Source organism: Pangasianodon hypophthalmus, chromosome 10 (genome assembly GCF_027358585.1).
Source record: "Pangasianodon hypophthalmus isolate fPanHyp1 chromosome 10, fPanHyp1.pri, whole genome shotgun sequence".
NCBI lineage: Eukaryota > Metazoa > Chordata > Actinopteri > Siluriformes > Pangasiidae > Pangasianodon > Pangasianodon hypophthalmus.
Genome location: NC_069719.1, coordinates 13,518,002 through 13,543,276, shown reverse-complemented (window position 1 = coordinate 13,543,276; position 25,275 = coordinate 13,518,002). Strand labels below are relative to the sequence as shown.

The 25,275-nt window shown below is 39.3% G+C and overlaps 3 protein-coding genes across 5 annotated transcripts; 2 read left to right on the top strand and 1 right to left on the bottom strand.

Annotated features, from left to right (window-relative positions):
• Positions 1–83: 83 nt before the first annotated feature.
• On the top strand, positions 84–6,844 carry srp54 (signal recognition particle 54). Of its 3 annotated transcripts, none has more exons than XM_053237556.1 (17): positions 84–211; positions 804–922; positions 1,040–1,142; positions 1,392–1,483; positions 1,570–1,654; positions 2,595–2,699; positions 2,874–2,940; positions 3,031–3,088; positions 3,177–3,327; positions 3,444–3,592; positions 3,686–3,786; positions 3,895–3,981; positions 4,701–4,774; positions 4,870–4,978; positions 5,455–5,625; positions 5,750–5,845; positions 6,035–6,844. In XM_053237556.1, exons 3-17 carry the CDS (start codon positions 1,065–1,067, stop codon positions 6,124–6,126), a joined length of 1,515 nt encoding a protein of 504 aa, XP_053093531.1. In that variant the 5' UTR covers positions 84–211; positions 804–922; positions 1,040–1,064; the 3' UTR covers positions 6,127–6,844. The 3 variants fall into 3 exon arrangements, with proteins under 3 accessions (XP_053093531.1, XP_053093530.1, XP_034164148.2); XM_053237555.1 differs by having other exon boundaries at positions 800–922; XM_034308257.2 differs by lacking the exon at positions 84–211 and adding an exon at positions 355–377.
• Positions 6,845–9,106: 2,262 nt separating this feature from the next.
• On the top strand, positions 9,107–23,855 carry sec23a (Sec23 homolog A, coat complex II component). The gene is made up of 20 exons (XM_026934096.3): positions 9,107–9,253; positions 10,203–10,445; positions 11,363–11,420; positions 11,517–11,603; positions 12,560–12,796; positions 13,092–13,171; positions 13,386–13,530; positions 13,953–14,111; positions 14,259–14,374; positions 14,610–14,733; positions 14,822–14,902; positions 15,071–15,160; positions 19,836–19,942; positions 20,353–20,506; positions 20,636–20,713; positions 20,811–20,972; positions 21,789–21,875; positions 22,141–22,296; positions 22,661–22,726; positions 23,124–23,855. Exons 2-20 carry the CDS (start codon positions 10,225–10,227, stop codon positions 23,211–23,213), a joined length of 2,298 nt encoding a protein of 765 aa, XP_026789897.1. The 5' UTR covers positions 9,107–9,253; positions 10,203–10,224; the 3' UTR covers positions 23,214–23,855.
• LOC113538754 (histamine H2 receptor) lies at positions 15,383–17,665 on the bottom strand. The gene is made up of 2 exons (XM_026934097.3): positions 17,188–17,665; positions 15,383–16,274 (listed from the first exon to the last, which is right to left on the bottom strand). The coding sequence occupies exons 1-2, from the start codon at positions 17,349–17,351 to the stop codon at positions 16,094–16,096; spliced, it is 345 nt and encodes a 114-aa protein (XP_026789898.2). The 5' UTR covers positions 17,352–17,665; the 3' UTR covers positions 15,383–16,093.
• Positions 23,856–25,275: the final 1,420 nt, after the last annotated feature.

The window sequence follows — 25,275 nt, the reverse complement described above, 5'->3', positions numbered from 1 at the left end:
GCCACAAAATCACCACTGTCTAAACTGTTATTTTAGGCGGATCCGGGATCAGTTTTAACGCCACTGATTCTTAGCTAGGGCGAAAAAGCCCGATCCCAGATCAGCGCAGAAGTGACGACATCCGGTAGGTAACCCGGAAGTAGAAAGGTTTTATGGGAGTTTTTTGGTGAGATGACGTTTATCTGCTCTCTCTGAAACAGCTGTATCGAAGGTAAGAAGAAATAAGACGAAATAATTCACATGAATGGGATTCCCACGGTTTAATAACACATCATAGTTTTAAAGATTAGTAGTTTATTTATAAGAGGTTGTATTATTTTGTGTTTTCGGCTATCGCAGCGAGCAAGCTAGCGGTAAAAAAAAATCACATCTAACTGGTTAGCACTGGTTTGTTGCTTATGGATTAGCTGAGTGATTGTGTAGGAAATAAAACTTTGGATCTGGACTTCATCTGCCGCTTTCCACCAGTTTACAGCCAGTTACCTATAAAGAAATGTGCTAGTAAATAGTACATCACGTGGGGCTTTTTGTTTGAGGGAAAAAAACTGGCCTGCTGGGGTGTTTTGGTGTTCTGGTCAGAAGTGGTAGTACACTGAACACAACAAGCAAGAACACAAACAGTAGTTGAGTGTTTTCAGAAAGCCTGAGAAGAGCCACACACTGATCTGTTTTACAGATTACTGTGTTACTAGCTCAGCAGATTTGAAGCAATGCAATTCTTATTTATTTCCTCTCATAAAAGATCATACATATGTTAGTTAATGGCATGAATAATATGTATGTTTGGGTTTGTTTGAAGACAGAGTGGAAATCAACACTTCTTCGTCATCTTGTCCGGGTCCGTGGTGCCTGTGTCACCTGAAAGAGAATAACCTGAGCAGTTAGAAAGCTGTGGGGGATCCCCCACCTTACCAAAGAGCAGGTATGGGGAAACCCAGCATTATTTCCATTACTCATTACTACATAAACATAGTTTTAATATTAATTACAACCAGCGAACCAGTACATGTGATTAATACAGTGTGTCGTCCTGTCGTAGACCTCTACCTATTTAAAGTGCAAACATGGTGTTAGCAGACTTGGGGAGGAAGATAACAGCGGCGCTGCGCTCTCTCAGCAATGCCACCATCATCAATGAAGAGGTGCCACACACACACACACACACACACACACACACACACACACACACACACACACACTCACGCATGCACCATGGCCATGTTTCTGCACACATAACATTTCCACCAGCTTCCTAACAATATATTTAGAAAAAAACTACAGTCTCTTGTATTTGTATATGTAACAACACACACTTTCTTCTTCTTAAATGTTTCCCCCTGAGAGGCTGTTTGTGTCTTGTTCAGAGCATTATATTTTTTCCCCTTTGCCAGGTTTTAAATGCTATGCTAAAAGAGGTCTGTGCTGCCCTGCTAGAAGCTGATGTGAACATCAAACTGGTGAAGCAGCTCAGAGAAAATGTCAAGTAAGTCCAGGTTGATCTTTTAATTCAAGTAGTGTCCGCTTCCTGCGATGAAGAAGCTACATGTAATGATATTCATCAATTCTCAGGGCAGCCATTGACCTCGAGGAAATGGCCTCCGGGCTGAATAAGAGGCGAATGATCCAGCATGCTGTTTTCAAGGAGCTTGTCAAGGTGTGTGCTCTCTTAGTGCACAGTGGCAGAATGTAATTAATAAAAAATAAACTTTTAGGAAGATAATTATAGGAAAATATTCAACAACAGGGCGATGTGATGCAAAGGGCCATTACCACCACGAAGTTAATTATAACAACACATCCTGAAGTGTTTTACTCCTCTTATACCACAGCAATTTGCCAACAATTATAATTATTAATTTGTTAATAAACAACTTTTGTCCTTTTAACTGTTTTAGTTGCATTTAATTTTGAAACGTCCACAAGACAAGTTTGTCAGCTATAAATAGTTGTTCCTTCACCAGCTTCTCTTCTTCTCTATCTCTTGAAGTTAATAAGACAGATAAAACACAGCTTGTTGCAGAGAAACTGGAAGTCACAATGTTCTCTGTCCTGAAGACTCTCCTGTGGCAACAAACCTACTAACTGTTACAAAGCTCTGACACTGGAGACTCCTTTCATAAATGTTGAATAAATGTCCCCTTTTCAATTATTATACATTTTACTTTATACATTATACTTAAATATCAACACTTTTTAAATTCATTTATTATTAGTCTTAGGTTATATGGCACGTGAATGAGTTGTTACTAAATAATATTGTATTAGAACAAACACATTAATATAAACCTGTGATTAGAATTACGCCCAGCACTGTTGTCATGGCTGCTGTTAAAGAAAAAACCACCACCTTCTGACCAGTCAGATTTGAGAATTCAGCAGCCCTGTGGTGTAAGGTTTTGGTAATAAAAGAATTACTCTGTAAATAGACAGCTTTGCATTGCATCAGCATTTGCGCAGCAGAAGTTGTCATTATAATCATGATTGTACTGAAACTAAAACTTTTTTAGACAGAAGATTTTACAATTTTTAATGAAATATAAACGTTTCAAAAACATTTCAAAATCAGATTTAATGATTTAATATTTTTCCTATAGCTGGTGGACCCTGGTGTAAAATCATGGACACCTACAAAAGGAAAGAACAACATCATCATGTTTGTTGGTCTTCAGGGTAGTGGAAAAACCACAACATGTACTAAGGTGAGCCAGTGCGCTAATGCCTCTAAATATATCCCTGTGGTTAGATAAAATGTATGCTCTTTTTAAAAATGGTATTGCTGTTCTTATGACACTTTTAAGCAAGAAAACATAAAAAAAATTTTTGACTAGTACCTGGCTTGTTGGTAATTGTGATTCTTCATACTGTTTTGTTAGCTGGCATATTACTACCAAAGAAAAGGATGGAAAACATGCTTGATCTGTGCGGACACTTTTAGAGCAGGTGAGGTTTGCAGGTTTCACTTTGATTGTAGAGCAGAATTGACTATAGAATGAATGTAAACTAAAGTAAAATGTTTTTTCCCCCCATAAGGTGCCTTTGATCAGCTGAAGCAAAATGCAACAAAAGCCAGAATTCCCTTTTATGGAAGGTAACTTTTTTGATTGTGGTTATTATAACATGCATGATTCCGAACAAATACGTGAATGTTTTGCTATTTAAATTCTGTGAATCAACAGTTACACAGAAATGGATCCAGTCATAATAGCTTCTGAGGGAGTCGAAAAATTCAAGTCAGAAAACTTTGAAATCATCATTGTTGACACTAGCGGTCGACATAAACAAGAAGATTCTCTGTTTGAAGAAATGCTACAGGTTTCAAATGCTGTGGTAAGTGTATGATGCAGTCTGAGTGGGTAAAACAAATCACAATTTGTTGGTAATAACAAAAGCAGATTGCAAAAAAGAGTACTGCTGTATCTTTTGTGCTGTTGTGATTTCCACAGCAACCCGACAACATCGTGTACGTGATGGACGCGTCCATTGGTCAGGCTTGCGAGGCTCAGGCTAAGGCCTTCAAAGACAAGGTAGATGTGGCGTCTGTCATCGTTACTAAGCTGGATGGCCATGCTAAAGGTGGTGGCGCTCTCAGTGCGTAAGTACATAACTACGCTTTATGGTGAAAGCATAGGTTTTCAAGATTGTATTACTCAAAACCTAACGGTTGCTATAAAATGTATTTGAACAGAGTTGCTGCAACAAAGAGTCCTATCATTTTCATCGGCACAGGCGAGCACATTGATGATTTTGAGCCCTTTAAAACTCAGCCCTTCATAAGCAAACTGCTTGGTATGTTTTTTTAGTTCTTCATCATTCTACATGTTTATTTCATTTGACTTTTTTTAAGGTTTTTTTTTTTTTTTTTAACTTCAAATTGCTTGGCTCTTGGCTTTACAGGCATGGGAGACATCGAGGGACTGATAGATAAAGTGAATGAACTCAAACTTGATGATAATGAGGAGCTAATTGACAAGCTTAAACATGGTAAGATTTAAATTTTCTGATAAATATGACACTGGGATCCAGAGTTCAGCATAGCAAGTTGCTATGGATAAGGGCATTTGCCAAATGCCGTACATGTACATAGCATGCAGTCACAGTCAGGCTGAAGTCAGTATGAGTGCTGTGATGATTGGACTGAGATGTAGCATTGGGCTCATGCTCAGTGTATTACAGTGTAGTGCACGTTTAGCATTAGACTGGAGATCAGTTTTCATCAGGTGAGTCTGGGAGAGAAGTGGGGGGGGAATCCTCTCAGTGGAACTAAAGGGGGCCCAAACCTTTTCCAGTGTGCACAAAGAGAGATACATGATGACATGGTTTGCCAAGGTTGGTCTTGAACCATGCAAGTGACGTGCACAGAACCCTGACCTCAAGCCCACTGAGCAACTTTGAGATGACTTGGAACACTGACTGCGCAGCAGGGCCTTCTCTCCCGTCATCAGTGCCTGACCTCACTAATGCTCTTGAGTGGAGGTTATTATAACAGCAAAGGGGCAACTTAATCTGGAATGGGATGTTCAAAAAGCAGATATGTGTATGTGATGGTCAGATGTCCACAAATGTTTGGCCATATAGTGTATATGTATTCACAGGGAGAGATAGATTGTTAATAAATCCACCTGTATTAAATCAGACATGTCAAGTAGCAGATGCTGTTTCCTTGTTGCAGTGCTAATGATTATTATTCACTCTTCTCATAGGTCAGTTCACACTCAGGGACATGTATGAACAGTTCCAGAACATCATGAAAATGGGACCTTTTGGGCAAATCATGGTACCGTGAATACAACATAGTTACGATCACAATGAATTTTACCTCACTTAATTTCTCTGAAGCTGAACATATTACGTTTTTATTACTACACTTAGGGTATGATCCCAGGCTTTGGAACAGACTTCATGAGTAAAGGCAATGAACAGGAGTCTATGGCCAGGTTAAAGAAACTCATGACCATAATGGACAGTATGAATGACCAAGGTATGTTTCTAACCCTACAAGATAATCTAATGGACTTATTTATATAATAGTTAAAACTGATACCAGTATAAGAAATAAAACACTTGGGGCTGTGGTTTTATAGGAAACAAACAAAAAAAAAAAAGTGCTCTGTTCTGATGTCTTTCCTGTGGTGGAAAACATAGAGTTACAGCTTCAAGTTAAAGTTACTCCTTCCACAAATGATAAATAAACGGATCCTTACATAAAACGTCACCATATCAATGATTTGTTTCATTTATTAAATAAGTATGTTAATTTGTTTATTTTTAGGTTTAGATTATGTGGAGTGTTCATATAAGTGGAGTGTTAATATAAACCTGTGATTTGAATTACAGCCAGCACTATTGCCAGAGCCTGCTGTTATAGAAAATTGATCAACCTTCTGATCAATCTGATTTGAGAATTCAGCAGTGCAGTGGTATAAAAGATGTTAAATGATTGTTTACTCATTGCAGAACTGGACAACAAAGATGGTGCGAAGTTGTTCAGTAAGCAGCCGAACCGGGTTCAGAGGGTGGCGCGGGGTGCAGGTGTAGCTACCAGAGACGTGCAGGAGCTGCTTACCCAGTACACAAAGTTTGCCCAGATGGTCAAGAAAATGGGTGGCATTAAAGGTTTATTTAAAGGTATGATTCATATGATGTACATGTTTTCTTTCTTCTGTTCACACAAATGATTTTGGGAGCAACTTGCTCACAGAGTTATGGACATTTTGCAAATGTGTTGTATGGTGTGACATTTGGTTTACAGGAGGAGACATGTCCAAAAATGTTAACCCATCTCAGATGGCCAAACTGAACCAGCAGATGGCAAAGATGATGGATCCCAGAGTGCTGCACCACATGGGTATGCACCAATCACTAAGCTACCATTTCCAACAATATATAAAGGTTTGATTGGCCTTGAGCTCGATTGAAGATATCCGTCTCAAAAAAATCTGCTTTACATCTCAGTAAAATGATCTTTTCACCGATTATTTATTTGTTGTACTTGTAAAAAGGCTTTCGGGTGACAGATGTTTTTGTGTTGATGCAGGTGGCATGGCTGGCCTACAGTCGATGATGAGGCAGTTTCAGCAAGGGGCTGCTGGCAACATGAAAGGAATGATGGGATTCAACAATATGTGAATGCTTCAGCCTTAAATAAAAGATGGAAATCATCCTGATGGATTTTAAAGAAGCAAAACCTAAGTGGAGCAAGATTTTCTTTTTTTTTTGCCTCATAATACAGTCATTTATTAAACCATGTAAAATATTCAGAGACTTGAGTATTTATAAAGCTGAGATTTTGTGGAGAAAGCATTCACCATTCAGACTGTTTCACTTTACAGTTTGATCAGTGAGAACTAAGTAGTTTTAAAACATTAGACTACATTTAAAGCCAACATCTTGTACTACGTAAATCATTTTTTTCCTTTGTTTTGATGAGTTAAATGAATGCGGTCTAAATTTTAATTAACATTATTTAGTTATATCTTTTTTTAGACTGCAAGGAAAGGTGAAATATTTAAAGGAGTCAGATCTGGCTACTTGCTACTTTACCACACAACACACACTCGGACATGTTCATCCTTTTTAAACCATTGCTAGTAATTGCTGCTGTCATTATGTATGAATCAGACTCAAAGAAAACAGATTTTGTGATTTTGTTCCCCCTTTTGTGATTAAGATGTTTACATTGGGGGGGGATAAGTAAGAGATCATGGTTTATTGTCTGAGTCCTTTTATCCTGGAATTGCCCTAGAAGAACTTTGGCTTTGTATGTAAGACAGAAGATCTGTAGTGTCAGACAAGTCTGTGGCAATATTTTGTCGTAATATAATAAATTTATATAGCAACATTTTAATAGCTGTTAATTTATTTTGTTGTGTTTACTGTATACCGATCAGCCATAACATTAAAACCACCTGCCTATAACTGTGTAGGCCCCCTTGTGCTGCCAAAACAGCTCTGACCCGTCGAGGCATGGACTCTGAAGGTGTGCTGCGGTATCTGGCACCAAGACTTTAGCAGCAGATCCTTTAAGTCCTGTAAGTAACGAGGTGGGGCCTCCATGGATCGGACTTGTTTGTCCAGCACATCCCACAGATGCTCGATCGGATTGTGAGTTCTGATGCTCACGTGCTCATTGTAGGTGTTTTCGGCAGGGTAAGCATGGGCACTCTGACCGGTCTGCGGCTTCACAGCACCATACGCAGCAAGCTGCGGTGCACTGTTTTCAGCAATTCATGCTACTGTAGCTCTTCTGTGGGATCAGACTAGACGGACTAGCCTTTGCTCCCGAAGCACATCAGTGAGCCTTGGGCGCCCATGACCCTGTCGCTGGTTCACTGGGTGTCTTTCATTGGACCACTTTTGGTAGGTACAAACTACTGCATACTGGGAACACTCCACAAGACCTGCTGTTTTGGAGATGCACTGATCACAATTTGGCCCTTGTCAAAGTCGCTCAGATCCTTATGCTTGCCCATTTTTCCTGCTTCCAACACATCAACTTCAAGAACTGACTGTTCACTTGCGGCCTAATGTATCCCACCCCTTGACAGTTGCCATAATGTCAAGATAATCAGTGTGATTCACTTCAAGGTTTTAATGTTATGGCTGATCAGTGTATGTCTCTCAGTTTGGTTTAAGGTGTTGCTGTCTTCTGTAATGGACATTTAGAAAAATGCTGTAGAAGGTTGTTACAGTAAGATAAATTTATAATGAACAACAGTAAAATATAAGTTATTCTTATTAGAAGGAATGCTTCAGCTGCTAGATTTTTTTTTTTTGTCTTCAGTGATGCTGTTTGATGCTTATTGGTAGCGTTACCACCTCACATCTCCTGGGTTTGATCCTGAGCTTGGGTCCTTCTCTGTGTGGTGTTTTTGTGCATGTTCTTGTGATGTCCCCATAGGTTTCCTCTGGGTTTTATGGTTTTCTCCTCCCCAAACACATACAGGTAGGTGGATTAACTCCTCAAAATTTCCCCCAGATGTGAATGTATGTACAGTATGTGTGCATAGTCCACTGCAATGGACTGGTGTCAAATCCAGGGTTATTCTCGCTAATACTCAGTGGATCCCGTAGGCTCTGGATCTAGCACCAACTAGAGCAGGATAAAGCGGTTACTGAAGAAGAGTGAATGAATGAATGAATGTTTGCAGGCTGGGGCAGATTTAGTGATTTGGGGGCCCTAGACAAAATACAGGAATGGGGCCCTATTCGATTGCACACATTTACAATTACATTTATTACACAGATATTCCATTACAGCATGAGGTGGGCTTGCATTGACTCTGCTGAAATAACAGTGATATGAATAATTTCAGTGTTTTAATATCAATATTTAAATTTTCGGCATATGCTATTTAGCATTAATAATATATACAGTACTGTGCAAAAGTCTTAGGCACATGCAAAGAAATGCTGTAGAGCAAAGATGCCTTCAAAAATAATGAAACAAAGTTTCTGCATTAAAAAATTACTATAAAGAGCAGTAAACTGTAATAAATGAAACAAAGTCAATATTTGGTGTGACTATCCTTTGCTTAAAAAAAAATTAGTAGTCTCAGGTACAATGTGTGCAGTTTTATATGTAAATGAGCTGTAAGTGTTACTGAGCATCTTGCAGAAGCAGCCACAGTTCTTCTGGAGACTTTGACTGTCACACTTGCTTCTTATTTTTGCAGCAAAACCAGCAGCCTTCATTATGCTTTTTTGTCTGAAAAGTGTCTCTTATGTAATATGCTGCTTTCTTTACTGACATACAAACATTTTTCTGTAACATTTAATTTTGTGCTGAAGAACTAATGTTTGGAAATCTAAAATGTTTTTGTAATGAATCAATAATGTAGAAGTTATAAAATAAAAATCTATAGGTTTGTACTAAAAAAAAATAGGGTGCCAACGACTTTTGCACAGTATTGTATATAAATTTACTGTATATAAGTTTACAGTATGTAAGTTTGCATATTAAGGGCCCTTGGCTTCTGGGGGTCCAACCCGGTTGCCTGCCTTTGCTTAGTGCTAGGTCCGCCCCTGTCAGCAGGGCTCGGGTCGGGTGATATGCTGAGCGCTTGGCATGGCGCTGGGAGTGAAGGGGTTAACCCGGGCTGGGAGTGAAGGGGTTAACCCGGGCTGAAGGTGAGGCAGGCAGCAGTAGCTCCTCCTCTGCAGCTCTGTAATGACGTGGCAGCGCCGCTTCAGCCATGTTTGCTACGTCAGCGCCTCAGCACAGACCGGCCGAGCGCCTCAGACAAGCCACTTTCCGGTACGTTCATTATTTAATGAAGTAAACATAGCCGTCATGTTTATATATATATGAATATTGATTAAATATGATTATGTGAGAGATTAGACTGGTAGTTTTAAGTGAAAGCACTCGGTAGTTATTTATTAAACCAGAGGAGTATCGGTGGTGTTTCAGATAGCCTTCTCACCCTGATCCACTTCTCTCTCTCTAGAGAAAATGGCTCATTAACCGAAGGACGTGGTGATGTGGCAAAGTAGCTGATGCTGTTTCTAACAAATATATTTGTATTTATTTATTAAATATCAACTTGGGTTCGAGTAGCTAGCCATATGAGATGTTTATACTGTGTTTAGCTCTGTGTAGCGATGTTAACGTCGCTAGCTAGCTAGCAGCGTTGGGATTTCTAATGAATGACCTAATTTAAAAACACAGCTCTAGCTCCTCCGTTTTCTTCTTGACAGCTAGTCTGTTAATAATTACAGCGACAGACAAGTCTGCTCATACTGACTGATTTTTGGAAATGTGTGTGTACTTTTCCAGTTTAGAGACTGGAGGGACATATGAAAGTTGTTGATTTTGTAGATAATAACACCTTTCATATGTGCCTCCAGCCTCTAAACTGAAAAAGTGGGTTTTTGTGTGTGTGTGTGATTCAAATAATGAACTGTGAACAATCACCTTTGGATAAAACAACAAATGTCCAACTTGATGTTAGCGTTGCGTCAGAGTTGAAAGTTCTGCTCGGTTGTCCGTGTGACGTAAGCGGAAGTCCAGTTTATGTTGTCTGTCATCTTAGAGTAGCCCTCTCTTTTTCAGCACACCTTTATCACACAGGTTCATAGGCTTCACATGTGAATAGCTGCTGTAATGCTTAAGTGATATATCTGTGTGGCTTTCTCACTTTTTAACTTTAGTATTATCATTGCTGCTTCAGTTCAGTATATGTTTATGTACACTTTATCCACAGCACATAGTTCCCAGAGGGTGCAATGACAACCTTCCCCGAGTTCATTCAGCAGAACGAAGACCGCGATGGAGTGCGTTTCAGCTGGAACGTTTGGCCCTCCAGTCGACTGGAGGCCACTCGTATGGTAGTGCCTGTGGCCTCTCTCTTTACCCCACTGAAAGAGCGTCCGGATCTCCCACCTATACAGTACGAGCCAGTGCTATGTAGCCGTGCCACCTGCCGAGCAGTACTCAATCCACTATGGTGAGTTAGGAGTGCGTCCTCATTGACTAGCTTGCTTATTGTAATGGGTTCACATATGGAAATCTGTCCACCAACAGCCGATTCTCTTTAAACATTCATAAGGTGCCCTGATATGGGAAAACAAAAGTGCCACTGGCACACCCTGCTTGTCTAAAGGATGGTACAGTCACAGCTTTGCAAGCGCAGCCCAGTCTCTCCTATCCTGTACCATCACATACTGGAGCCACAGAGTAACACAAACTATCATATCACGATACATTGTCTGTGTTAAAAATGGTATAATGATACAGGCAGCTCTGTGATACATAATGCATTGTAAGACAATTATCTGTGATACTTCTTTGGTACCTTTGCGATTCAAGAAGACTAAAACACAGAAGATGCAGCTTTTGCTTTCTCTGTCATGAAACAAAATTGTTAATGTCAGCACTGATCAAATAATTCATTGGAAGGCAAACTGCTAATGTCCAACCATTTAAAAAATGGATTTGTGTGTCAAGCTCACAAAGGTTCAGCAAAAAGAACAAGTTATGTCCTGTCTTTCTGCCTTGAAGTATTAGCTGGAATTCCATCACACACCATCAAATGCCAAATTATGTTATGTTGTCCCACAATATTGCCATGTTTTGATGGAAATGCACATGCTGAGATTTGTCTTGTGAAATACACTGATTTAAGTTTACACAGTGACATTTTTAAGGTTACATTGGAGTTTCTCTCCTCAGGCATGTGACAGGTTTCCACAGCCCTGTTATGAGAGCACTGGGGTTCCACACGGAACCTTTTTGTCTCTCAGACATACTGCCTATGATTAGTTTGTTGCTCTCTGAAGTAGTCAAAACAATACAGTTACTTCTTTTGTAAAAATGTTTGCTTATATTTAAAAAAAAAACAAACATGTTTTCTCTTTCACTCAGCCAAGTGGATTACAGAGCAAAACTGTGGGCTTGCAATTTCTGTTATCAAAGAAACCAGGTAAGGGCTTCGATGATGAACAGTGATTGGATCAAACATTTAATTTTTGGAGGCTGCTGTTTTCAAGTTGACATTTTTAATGTAAATCCTGTCTAGTTTCCCCCAACCTACGCTGGAATATCAGAGGTGAACCAACCAGCTGAACTGCTTCCACAGTTCTCCACCATTGAATATGTAGTCCAGGTAAATAGCCTATAATTGGCCTATAGCTTATTGTGTATATATTTAAATCTATAAAAAGTAAGCACACCTTTAACCACACTAGGGTATCTGATAGAACCCCTATCAGTGAAAGCTAGCCTTACATTGTATAATTTTTGTATGATTTTTGCATGATTTTGTAGCCACTGAGCATTATTTTCAGTGTGGCAAAATTGCATACGAATCAAATGCAAATGCACAGTATAAGATAAACAATGCTTGGCAACTGTGTTCATTTGAGCATCTGGATGTCACAATACATTTCTGACATGCCATGCATATCAAAGGCGTAGTGGTGATGACTGCTGAGCACTGGCTGTTTGTAAACATTTTCAGACTGACGTGACTAATGGCGTCATTGCTGTTTAAAGAGCAACTTCAGCAGGCTTTATTCCTGTTGTCGCGCCCCTGTATTCAAACACCAACTGCGTCATTGCCTGGGGCACACCTTAACTCAACGTGGAGGGGAGAGCCTTTTATTAGAATGCAGAGTTGCCTTTGTAGTCTTTCCCTACTATGGTAGAAACAAGATTTAAAAATCCATAATGTTTCTCATTTATAGCCTGCCTCTAAGTCTATACATATGAGGCTTGGTTTTCAGTGTTCTTTTACTACCGTGTGATTGATTATTGTTGTCTATTTTTGGTAGATAGACAAGCACAAAGTTGTGTTTTGATTGTATGGGAATTTAATAAGCTCAGCTCCCAGAGTGAGTTGATGTGGTGGTCCTCAACTCGCATCTGAGGCCAACTCTCAAAATAGGAGATAATACAGTTTGTGATAAAGAGTTGCTCTTTATCTTTGGGCTTGACAGCCAGCCTGTATGAGCCATTTAACATTGTTTTGGATTTAGGTGTGCAAGAGAATATATATGGCATAAATTATAAAAGCATTTAAACAGAATTCTTACAAAGACTTTACCACTTTTACATCCACAGAGAGGTCCTCAGATGCCCCTGAACTTTCTGTATGTGGTAGACACATGTATGGAAGATGAGGACCTGCAGGCTCTGAAGGAATCTCTGCAGATGTCTCTGAGTCTGCTGCCCCCCACAGCCTTGGTGGGTCTCATCACATTTGGCAGGATGGTGCAGGTGCACGAGCTGGGCTGTGAGGGCATTTCCAAAAGCTATGTTTTCAGGGGAACCAAAGACCTCAGTGCCAAGCAGCTACAGGTAAGTGCTTCTTCTATTTATATAAAGATATTAGTTTGTCAGATGAAGATCTTATAGAAAATGCACTTTATCTCAATTTATCCTTACTAATAGAGTATTCAATGTATCTTCATTTATCTAAACCAATAAATCTACTTCACTGAATAACTGTTTCAGGCATAGTGGGGACTAGGAGAATAGAAACCCTGAAATATTTTTAAAATCAACAGTACAGACCATGCAAGTAGTTTAAAATTTAGGGTTTTTGGATGTCTTGTAGCGTGCTTCTCAATGTTCTGAATCATGTTGTGTGCAGGAGATGCTTGGTCTGAGCAAACAAACTGTGGCTCAAGCAGGTCGTGGACCACAACAACCCCAAGCTCCTCCTTCTAACAGGTATCTAAACTTTTCATGTGATGGGGTGGACATTATTTTATCTAGCTGTCACATAAAGCAAAGAATAATTTCTGGGTTTGTCAGAGTTTATAGACTCTCATCAATCTGCAGGTCTGCAGTTAATTTATGAACTCTAGCAGTCACTGTATTGGAGCGGAAGATTTATTGGCTTATAGTATAAAAATTACATATAGATGCATTGTCTTGTGCTCAGATTCCTACAGCCAGTGCAGAAGATTGATATGAACTTGACTGATCTCCTGGGAGAGCTGCAGAAGGACCCCTGGCCTGTCACCCAGGGTAAACGGCCCCTCCGATCATTAGGAGTAGCACTGTCTATTGCTGTTGGATTGTTAGAGGTAAGTATCATTCTGTAGAGTGTAATAGCAGCTGTTAGCACTGCTCATATATCATCTAGGCCTGAGTAATAATAATAAATTATGTCGTTTTGCTTTTTTAAGATATCATGGATATCATTTTAAGTATATTTTTTATGTTTTTAACAAAAGAAATTTAGTTATGATCTGACAAAGCTGATCTGCTGTTCTAAATGTTTGTACTCAATTTTAGAGAAACCTTTGTGTCACACATACATTACAGTATAGTGACATTATTTTCTTTGCATATCCCAGCTTGTTAGGAAGCTAGGGTCAGAGTGCAGGGTCAGCCATGACACGGCCCCCTGGAGAACAGAGGGTTAATGATAATTCATTCTTTTTGAAATTTGTATGAATGATATTTTTCCTTCTCTCTCTCTCTCTCTCTCTCTCTCTCTCTGTAGTGCACTTTCCCCAACACAGGCGCTCGAATAATGACCTTTATTGGTGGCCCAGCCACCCAAGGCCCAGGCATGGTGGTTGGAGATGAGCTGAAGACACCCATTCGCTCCTGGCATGACATAGAGAAAGACAATGCAAAATTCATGAAAAAAGCCACTAAAGTGAGTTAGCTGAATCAGTATTTGGGACTGACAGCTGTAGCTCTTTGTTGTCATTTGCAAGATATAAGCATTGATGAAATAAATAAAATGTTGACTCTTCTTGGATGATTAGAATTGATAGCATAACATGCCATTATATCCTTTCAGCACTACGAAGCCTTGGCGAACAGAGCTGCAGCCAATGGTCACATCATTGACATTTATGCCTGCGCTCTGGACCAGACGGGATTGGCAGAGATGAAGTGTTGCACCAACTACACAGGGTGAGAGTGTAGCATATTAGATTATAATTGGATTAATATGTCTGTTATAACTGACAGTAAAATGGTGGACATTTATAGAGGTTTTAAATTTTCCAAATAAAATTTGTCACAGTTAACAATATTACAATTGGTCATGGTGTGAAAAATGTAAAAATCTGTTTTCACACATGAAATGCTTTGTGGAGCTAAGTGTTATGGTTTTCATTAAAATGTAAGAATCACTCTTTTGTTGCAGGGGTTATATGGTGATGGCAGACTCCTTCAACACATCCCTTTTCAAGCAAACCTTCCAGAGGGTTTTCAATAAGGATGTGCAAGGATCTTTTAAAATGGCCTTTGCAGGAACTCTAGAGATTAAGGTAGACTCTTAGCTTCACATTCTTTCATATCAGTTTTTTCATGTCTTATAAAAGTAGTTAACATGCCTATCCACTATTTATATTTCAGACATCAAGAGAGATTAAGATATCTGGAGCAATTGGACCATGTGTCTCCCTGAATGCCAAGGGACCTTGCGTGTCAGAAAATGTGAGTTGGACTTTAGTCATGCATCCGATGTACAACAAATTTTAAATGCTGGTTTGATCAAAACTGCAAGTTGATATATTCTTGCCTTCCTAGTGATATCAGATCTTATTTTGTTACTGAAGCTCTCTGAATCACTTCTCTCACTTCACCTGTGGTCACTTATTTCAGGAAATAGGAACAGGCGGTACCTGCCAGTGGAAGATCTGTGGTCTGGACCCCAACACCACGCTGGCAGTTTACTTTGAAGTCGTCAATCAGGTATGTGTGTTGTTGGTCTTACTCCTATCACCAGACCATGTACTTCTACCATTATGTAAATTCTTGTTTCCTGTAAGCTGACCAAGTAAGAAATGTCAGGGAACACCTGACAGGCTGGAGCCAGAGCTACACCTGCAAGTTAGATGCCTCCGAGTACATTTTTTAAATGAGATTGTATGAGAGATTTAAAGGCAGCACGGTCATTTCAGTCATTACATGTGTTATGTTAAGCTCAACCACTAGAGGGCAGATCCTATTAAGAGAAAGAATAATTGCTCAAGTTGCTCTCTGAAATGGAATCAATTGATAATTATTTATTGTTTTGCAATATAGTATGTCTAGTAATTTATGTCTCAGGCAGAGTACTCTTCATGACCACAAAAACAAAAAAAGTCTCTTTTTTTTTTTTTTTTTTTTTTTTTAGTCTTAGTCTTCCTGTTGTAGTTCTGTACAATGTTGCAACAAAATAATTCTTTGGAAATACTCAATATGAAACTGTTTGTTTATGACAACTGTGCTAATCCACATACAGTCATTTCATACAGCTGGTAAAACGTTTCTAACTGAAGAGCACCAATTAGTATTACTCATATTTCTCATTCAGAACACTTGTAAGTTCATTTAAATATTAAAAAAAAAGTAAATCAAGAGTTCTTTATTCAATATTCTTTTACAAAAAACCAAACAAACATGTTTTTATTTAGAGAGTCACATTTCCTTTCCCACATTTCTCTCTATAAGAGCTGTTTCAGAAGAAACTGTTCACTTTACAGCTCAGGTCATTAAATATGCATGTTTGTGCTTGTCATCTGTCTCCGAAGCCCAGATAGTTACTGAGGTTCCCATGAAAAGGTGTTAATTTTATTAATTTTCTGTAGCAAGTTCTTTGCATGGTCTCACATTCACACAGCAGCCGGGGTAAGAAAAGCATGCTCAGCTCTCTTCAGGCTCATTCACAGGGTCAGCGTGTGCTTGTAGTGCTTGAGGTGCACTGGACACTGAGGAGGGACAGTTGTGTGTCTCTCTGCACATTTCTGTACTTCTGGAGAGGGAGTTCTTGCGTGCACGCTGCCAGATTTTATTCATATTCCTGCGCAGGGCAACTCTGTACCTCCTAAAAGGTACAGAGAACACAGTCAAGATCAACCACTCACATGTACATTCACACTCAGCAAATTATCTTTCCTTCACTGAATGTTATAGGAGCACCTTCATGTAGCATTTTATTTAAAGATATTTGGCTATAATAAGCCTGTGCCCAGTGACAGGAAACCAAGCTACCACGGTCCCCAGTGACAGTAAAATCTCTTTACCGCTGCTTTTGAGAGGGAAAAAAAAAGTTCATTTTCTGGCTAATTTCATGCAATTCATAGCAAGACGGTAGCATTCCCATACATAAAGATAATTGAACTTTTAAATGTTGGATGATGTGATATCCTACATTAATATCACATTTATTGTATCTAGCATAGATGAGATGTTCTAGAAAAGCAGCTGTTGAGCGGTGCTGGTTGAGCATGCGGAGCACTGTGTGCCATTGCGTTGGGCAAATATCATGCTTTTTTCAGTTCTCAAAGCTCGGGCTATGAACTAAAAGCTCAGCCACCAACTGAAGTATAAACATAAAGTAATTTTTAATCTTATTTATTTTCTTACTTCTTAATTTAACTTTTATTTTATTAGTATTATGACAATTTGTGTTTAAATATAAAGTAAAATTGATCAAATTAATGTTAAATTAAAAATCCATTCTTTTGGCAGTTTTATTTTTACCTCCAGCAATTTGCTGTTATTATTGTTATCGTTATTATTACGGCTACATATGTAAACACTTTATGGAAATGAAAGAAAAAGTAAAGCAAAGTTAAACAAACAAACAAACAAACAAAAAAAAAAACACGGCCTTCACTCCCACTGAAGTCTGTGTCAAACCACACCTACCAGATTTAAGCATTTACCACAGCTATTTTTCACACGAATTAAGATGATCTGTTACCAGCCCGGGCTTAAGTGACTCCATTGCTTACGTCTGGGACATAGAGTTGATCCACGGGTTGAGTGTGGAGGTGAAGAGCACTAGCCAGGTGGCTACAGCGGAGGCGGCTTGAGGGCTCTCTCTTCCTGTCAGAGTCTCATAGAAGCAGATGGTGATGTATGGCAGCCAGCAAATGAGCAGACACACTATTGACATACGCAGATCATGTGATTCAGTTAATCATTAAGAGCAGGACAGTTTATTTCAACCAGTAGGATCATAGATTACTGGTGTGCTCACTTGTTGCCTGTGTAATAATTTTGTTTGCAACCTTGTTTGTGCTCTTGTTAGCCTTTGACTGTACATTTATTTACTGGTATTGCTGGCTTGGAATTGTATTTTAAAAAAAAAATGTTAAGGACCAATGGACTCACAATCCATTAGCTTTTATCATCTTTTCTAAAGACTGGGAGCAGTGAATGAGAGTAGACATAAAATTTGCAAAAGAGATACTAATGACATTTTTTAAAAGATTGTTCCTCATTTGTTCAGACTGAATGTGGGTAAGGTAGCAATAATAAGCATGAGAGAACAGTGCAGAGCACTGTGGCAATGATCAAACTCCACCAATAAATTAGCATTTTCCAGTAATCGGTTCTCATGCAGCTTACCTGTGGTTGTCACCATGACAATGGAGCTCTTGAAATAATTATTGGCAGGCACATAAAAACAGTGGTGTTCGTTACAAACAAACGTCCCTCGTCGTACTTGATTTCTGGCTATGTACACTATGTATCCGTACATGGAGCACATTGCCAGAATGGGAACGATGATTCCCACTACTATGAAGAGCATATTGAAGCCAGTGTTGGCAGGCTCAAAACTGGGAGCACAGAGAAAACTGCTGCTGCTGTAGCTATAGCTTCCAAAGCCCAGCAACGGCAGAGATGCGTTCAAGAGCGAATAGACCCAAATGACTGTGAGGATCACTCTGGTTCTGTGGGCATTGAAGATTCGTGCATATTTAAGAGCGAAGCAGATCTCCGTGAACTTGTCGATGGTGGCCCAGGTGAGCGAGTGGACTGAGGCCAACTGGAGCAGCAGGAAAAGAAAGGCGCTGCCTTGGCACAACACACTCGAGCTGGCATATCCCTGTGGCCGGAACAGGCTGTTATGAGCTCCAAAAGGAATGGTGGCGAGGCCGAGTGCCAGATCACTCAGGCTGAAACTGAGAGTCAGGGTCCATGTCTCCGTCTGCAGGCTCCTGTCAGACAACAGCAGGAGAAGCAGTACAGCGTTCCCGCACACAGAGCACAAACTGGAACTAATCATCAGAACTGCGTATGCCACCTCTATCCACTGCATCCTGCAAAACTAGAAGTGACTCCCTCCTGCTACATTCACAGAGATGTCTGAAGACAGGCATTTACGACCACTAACCTGTATCACTTGCAGCTCAGTTGCACTACTGTGAATCCCAGCCATTGTATAGACTTCTTCTCCAAAGAATCATGTATTATGATCAAGTTATCCCACACTGCGTCAAAGCTCCAGAGAGTGATGCTGGCTGTTATGCAGGTGTGGACTTCATGCTGCGCCTCATGATTGGATGATCCAATGCAGTCATTAACGTTCTCAGCACACTAATCTCTGTGGGGAGCGTCAGCTTAGTCTTTCTTTTCTCTACATTTCTTCTCTAACATTGCCAACAAAGCCACTTTTAAGTGGCAAAACTATGTGAACAGCGACAAGTTTTCAGCACTGAAAGAGGACAGCTTCAGTGGACACAGGCTGTGGCAAGTGACTGGAGCTAGGCTGTTCTGTAAACAAAAAGCTGCAGATTTAATATCCTCTTATTGCTGTATCTACTGACTGGCAAGTTAATGAGCCTTCCTGCACACAAGTGTTGTTAGGGTAATTGGCAAGAAGCATGACTCTAAAGCGGTTTAAGACTTAATCGTTAATTATTGCTCTGCAGAATTCTCTAAGCTTAAGTCTTATTTCCAATTATATTCTGTTGTTTGTCCCTTTTATTTATGTGACTTTTCTTATGATTATGTGGCTTATTCTTTTTCCCAGATTGTCAGTGACATTTGCAGTAACCTATTGACTGCTGATGTGCTGTGGCATAATATTTATTTATTTTTTCTCGTCTGAGTGATCACATAATGATTGAAACATTTTGGTCCTGTCAAATACAATTACAAGATTCAATTGCTGTTTGTTGGCTAATCATCAATGACAAACTGAAACTGCATTTGGCAGTGTTGTGTTGTGGTAGCAGTACATTGATGTAATTGAGACACTGGCAGTTTGCCATGTATTTGGCCTAAAACATTGCTTCTAGCATTGCGGAGAGCAGGCCCTCTGACTGCCAACTCCGATTTGTTTTCTGCCTTGAGTGTCGTGCTAACATCAGTGAAGGGATGTGTGGTTCAGTGATCTAAAAGTAGTTAGAGCCGCTATGGGCCTTTGAAATTTACATCTGTCCTCATTTATGTGGGATCAATTTGGGGTAATTTATTTGGACCTGTTAAAATGATATTTAGAACATGAGTTACTACTGCACTCTTGCCAGACTGTTTTGTAGCATCTTGATTGTTTTATATGTATGGACACACTATATATAGGGCACACCTGGTGTCAAGGTCATGTTGTTGAATGGGTTGTTTGAAAGAGTGTTTTTGTCTTGTTTTGCAGCACAATGCTCCAATCCCCCAGGGAGGGCGAGGTGCCATACAATATGTGACCCAATACCAGCACTCCAGTGGACAGAGACGTATCAGAGTCACCACCGTCGCCAGGAAGTTAGTTCCTCTTTTTGTATTCATTCACTTAAGCTATTACAACAGCTAAGCTACAGATTTAGTGAACTTATCTGGTATTGTAGGATACCAGGATACTGGTGCTTTGTTCGCAGTATTATTATAGATGTTAGTGTACAGCCCAGTGTGTATAATTCTAATATTTGTGTATATTTCAACCCTCTACTTTTAGCACAGAATATTGCCCCTCTGAAAAGTATCTTGGGTCAAAGGGCCCATAAATTTTCCCTTAAGAGCCATTTTCTTAATGATCATTGACCTTTGCGTTTGTCTCAGCATCCACACTTGTTTACTTAGTTAAAATTCAGACAGCAGTACGTGAATCAATGTGGCTTAGACTGATGAATAAGTGTGCAAAGGTCAGTGTTGTGATTTCTCCTCATCTTCCTCAGCTGGGCAGATGCTCAGACGCAGATTCAGAACATCGCTGCGTCATTTGATCAGGAGGCTTCTGCCATCCTCATGGCCCGCCTGGCCGTCTACAGAGCTGAATCAGAAGAGGGACCAGATGTCCTGCGCTGGCTGGATCGGCAGCTTATCCGTCTGGTGAGAAGAGTCTGTCAAATTAGATTGCCTGTGAATCATAAAACTTAAAGAAATAGATATAGATTTTACTCTCTCCACAAATTTTTCCCCGGCTATTTTCAAACCCTCCATTATTGTTTTTGTTTTCAGTGTCAGAAATTTGGAGATTACCACAAAGATGACCCTAACTCGTTCCGTTTCTCTGAGACCTTCTCTCTGTATCCTCAGGTGAGAATGAAACCTCTGACTCTCACTTTGTCATTTACAGCCCCGATCTGGCCTCTGGACTGCTAAAGTTTCATTCTGACTTTTACTATATTAACAGTTTATGTTCCATCTGAGGAGGTCTCCATTCCTACAAGTATTCAACAACAGTCCCGATGAGAGCTCCTACTACAGACACCATTTTATGAGACAGGATCTGACTCAGTCTCTCATCATGATTCAGCCAATTCTGTATGCATACTCCTTCAACGGCCCCCCAGAGGTAGTCACATAGTTTTTTATTAATGTGTGTCTTTTACTTGTAGGATTTGTGTAGATTGTAATTTACTCATGGATTTAGTAGTTTAATAAGAGATGTAGTATGTTGGTGATTTATTCATTATCCTTATTGTTATATTGGTACCCACTATAATCCATTACATATTCTAATATGAGGTACTCTGTAGTGCCTCTGAAATGCACTGTCATAATGATCATAAACCTTAACTCCCATGACCCAACAGATTATTGCCTGGTGTCTCTTATCACATCCTCGCAAGCTGTACTAGTGTTTAATTAGTAAACTCTGTTTTCCATTGGCAAAGAAGATTTATTTTCTTCTGTGAATTTTCTTGGCACTGGCAGAGTGTATCCAAGAGATTGTATCTATTTTGAAACCTTAGTTGGAGATTCTGTGCAAGCACATGTGTGTAAGTGAGAATAATTGCTATCCCTGGTTCCCGTTCCTGCCAAAGTGTGTAATTTTCACAGTTTGAGCTGGAGGCAGAAACTCTCAGTAATGGCAGGTTGAGAGATCCCGAGTGGTGCACCAGGTTTTAAAACATTGCATTTAACACTGAGCTGTGTTGTGTGTTTGGCATCTGTCCAGCTGTGCTACATGTTGTACATAGCCAGGAGTGACAGTAGTGGGTAACACACTTTTGTAAAATGATGCAGTCAGACAAATAGAATTGAAGTGTATTGACTCACTAGACATACAATGAACATGTACCAAGTCTTTTCAAGCCTACATCTGTACTATGACTGTATGATATAAAAACGAAAAAATTTATTTATTTATTTATTTTCTCACATGTAGCCGGTACTGTTGGACAGCAGCAGCATTCTGCCAGACCGAATCCTCCTGATGGATACATTCTTCCAGATCCTCATATACCATGGAGAGGTAAGCATAGTCTTTCTGCTGATTAGTCTTTCCTGGTTAAACAGACATGCTTGGGTATGTACTAGCTTTGATTGTGAGTAAAGGGTTTATTATTATTCCAGCATGTGTGGTGCCTCAGAGGAGAAGATATCTGATTGCTAGTCTGATTGTCTCACTGCTAGAGAAACCTAAATTTCTAATAAATGTATTATGATCACAAGATCATTACACATTTTAGTTAAAATTGCTACATATAGCAGTCTTGTTTCTTTTTTTTCCCCTGCAGACAGTGTCTCAGTGGAGGAAAGCTGGCTACCAGGACATGCCCGAGTATGAAAACTTCCGGCACCTCCTGCAAGCTCCAGTAGACGATGCTCAGGAGATCCTACACACACGCTTCCCCATGCCTCGTTACATTGACACTGAGCATGGCGGCAGCCAGGTAAACCTGCATACTCAGAGAGAGCTTGGTTTTTCTGATTGCATGAAAACTTGTTCCTTTCTACCTTTAGTGTAGGAACTGTACATACAAGTGTGTGAGTATTAAAAGCCAATTTCTAATGTACAGGTAAAGCCCAGGCATGAAGTAAATATAGATGATGGTTCTATAGAACTGGTCCTCTGGGAGTTTACAGAGAGGTTGCGATTTTAAAGAGCATAATAAGTCTAGAGTGTAATGGCTCAATCACTTGCCTGCACTGTTCTGTAGTACTGTCCTTGTTTAATGCACCCCAGGGCTCAGATTGACATCATGGCACTGCCTACAGCACAATGCTGATTTGTTTTTTATTTATTTTTTCCATCAGGCTCGGTTCTTGCTGTCCAAAGTCAACCCCTCTCAGACCCATAACAACATGTATGCCTGGGGCCAGGTAAGTGGACCACAATCAATGTTTTCACTGTATTAGATGCTGGTCTTCCAGTGTAGGGTCAGAACTTACGCACATTATTATACAAGTCATAGGGTATGTATATTTACAATTATTAAGGTTAATATTGTTCCTAGGGGAACAGAAAACACATGTACAATGTCTGAATAATTGGTGACATTTTATCGTCTGCATTTTGTTTGTCCAAATTTCTCGCCTTTCAGTGTAAAGTGACTGGTGTGTAAAGCCTGTACAAATGTTAAACTGGCAATGTAACTAAATTAATGCACATATGTATGCACTAACAACCCTGCAGAATTACATTAAATTAATTGTTCATTGGTTACAGTTACTTTCTGTGTTTTTTTTACATAAATATTTTCCTTTCTCCTTTGTGCAGGAGTCAGGTGCGCCCATCCTAACAGACGACGTGAGTTTGCAGGTGTTTATGGATCACCTGAAGAAGCTGGCAGTATCCAGCGCTGCCTAAGTGCTTTCTCACACACACATTCACCAATCACCACTTCTATGTCAGCCAAGTATCATCTGTAGGAGGTCTCCTAATCTGACTTCTAATCTGTTTTATGTTGTGCACCCAAATACCGCACAAATGAAGTTCTCCTTACTCCCCAACACGACTAATTTAACGAATGACGGGTTTGCTAATTAACAGATCACTTGCATCCACTGTGTTTGGAGTCAGGAATGCTTCAGACTACAAATTTAGGTGGATTACCAGGCTTGGTTTAAAGAAGCCCTGCTATACTATAACAGGGTCTCTGTCCAGTTGTGAATGATAAACTCCATTCCCCCTGCAGTGGAATTATTATAGCAGATGCATCTCTTTTTCAAAAAAAAAAACACCTAGAAACACAGACGCAGTGTTGCTGTAGCTTATTCTACAAGAGTGTTTTGCCTCAAGTCACCAGCTGAACATCTTGAGTGTGTCATGTAATCTCTTTTTTCTATCAGAGTCTCCAAGTAGTGCAGAAATGAAAAGTCCCAGCCATAAACATGCTGGCTTGTGGAGTATGAAAACAGCCTTTGTGTGATGTTCTGCTATTTATGCTTGTTATTCATAGTATTACAGAATTATTTACCTGATGTTTCTAATAAAACTGTCCTAATGTCACACCTGCTCTTTAGTCTTAATTAATAAAAACTCTATGTGGAAACACAGCAGGAACATTTATTCCCTCTTGCTCCTTCTCTCTCCACACACACACACACAAACACAAACACACACTCGGCTGTAGACAGAAACAATAGTAGTATCTTGGTTTTGATCCTAGGGTCAAGCTTTCTAATGCATATACCCCCACCTAAAAGTATTAACATTCCCTTTTTTTCTCGGTTCCTGGGTTTATCAGAGCCGTTATTTATTTCCTGTCCTGTAAATGGTAAATCGCATGTAAATTATAATTCCAATGTGGTCATTTGCTTTATTTTATACTTTTCAGGATTCCCTAGTTAAGCCTGCACATGGATAGGACAAGAACATCTGGATCTTAAAATACACCACTAACATAGTGCTGATTAAAGCAGGATTAATATGATCAAACATTTTGATTTAAGGAAAAGCTGTTGAAAGCTATACTACCTGCAGCTGACGTGGCCTCCTGCTAAGTCCATGTGGCAATGTGTTGCTTATAGTGTTTCAGACATTTGTGGCCTCATAACATTGAGTAGCAGTAGGATCTAGGAAATATAAATGCACTTCACAGTAGGCTTGGATGAAAGTCTTGGATTTATCATAAATGAAATAAAATCTTAGAATTTCTTAAGAAGAATAATTAGAATCAGCAAAAAAAAATGGCTGTTTAATGTAAAACCCTTGATGCCTGGAACATAGTGAAAAGTGGGACTAAAATAAATTCTTTGATCAATGACAAAAAGAATGTTGACGAAAAAGTTAAATCATTACATTTTTAAAATAATGCTTAGAGCTCTAGCTATTTAGACACAACTTCCAGCATTGACATTTACCTTTTTTTTTGCATCCTGTACTGTGAAATTGATTTATCCAGAATTGCACAAACCAAAAAATAATGTATGAAATATTGTTCATGAACAGTCATTTTTTATTTAGGGTTTTTTTTTTTTTTTAAATCAGGTATGTATCTTTTAAAGGACCTGGTTTCCTTGAAATTCATTTGATATCCAGTGTTATTGAAAACATCATAATCATTGTTACTGGAATGATTGTGTCATTTAGACTCAGCACTCACTGGAATGGACATTAAATCTGTTCAACAGTGATAAACCTTACTTTAGATTTCTAATCATTTAGAGTGGGTCATATTCAAGATACAAGAACTTTATCATATGCACAAGGTTCTTTGTACAATGAGATTCTTAGTTTGCACGCTCTTCACAGGTGCTGCAGTACAAAACAATAATGAAGACAGTAAAGTAAATTTAAAAACAATGTATAAGAGTCTAAGGGTACAAATAATAAAAGAAATATAAATAAAAACAACAGTGTTGAGATATAATGCAGGATGACAGTGTGGAATAAGAAATATGAATGTAAAAACTACTGGTATAAATAA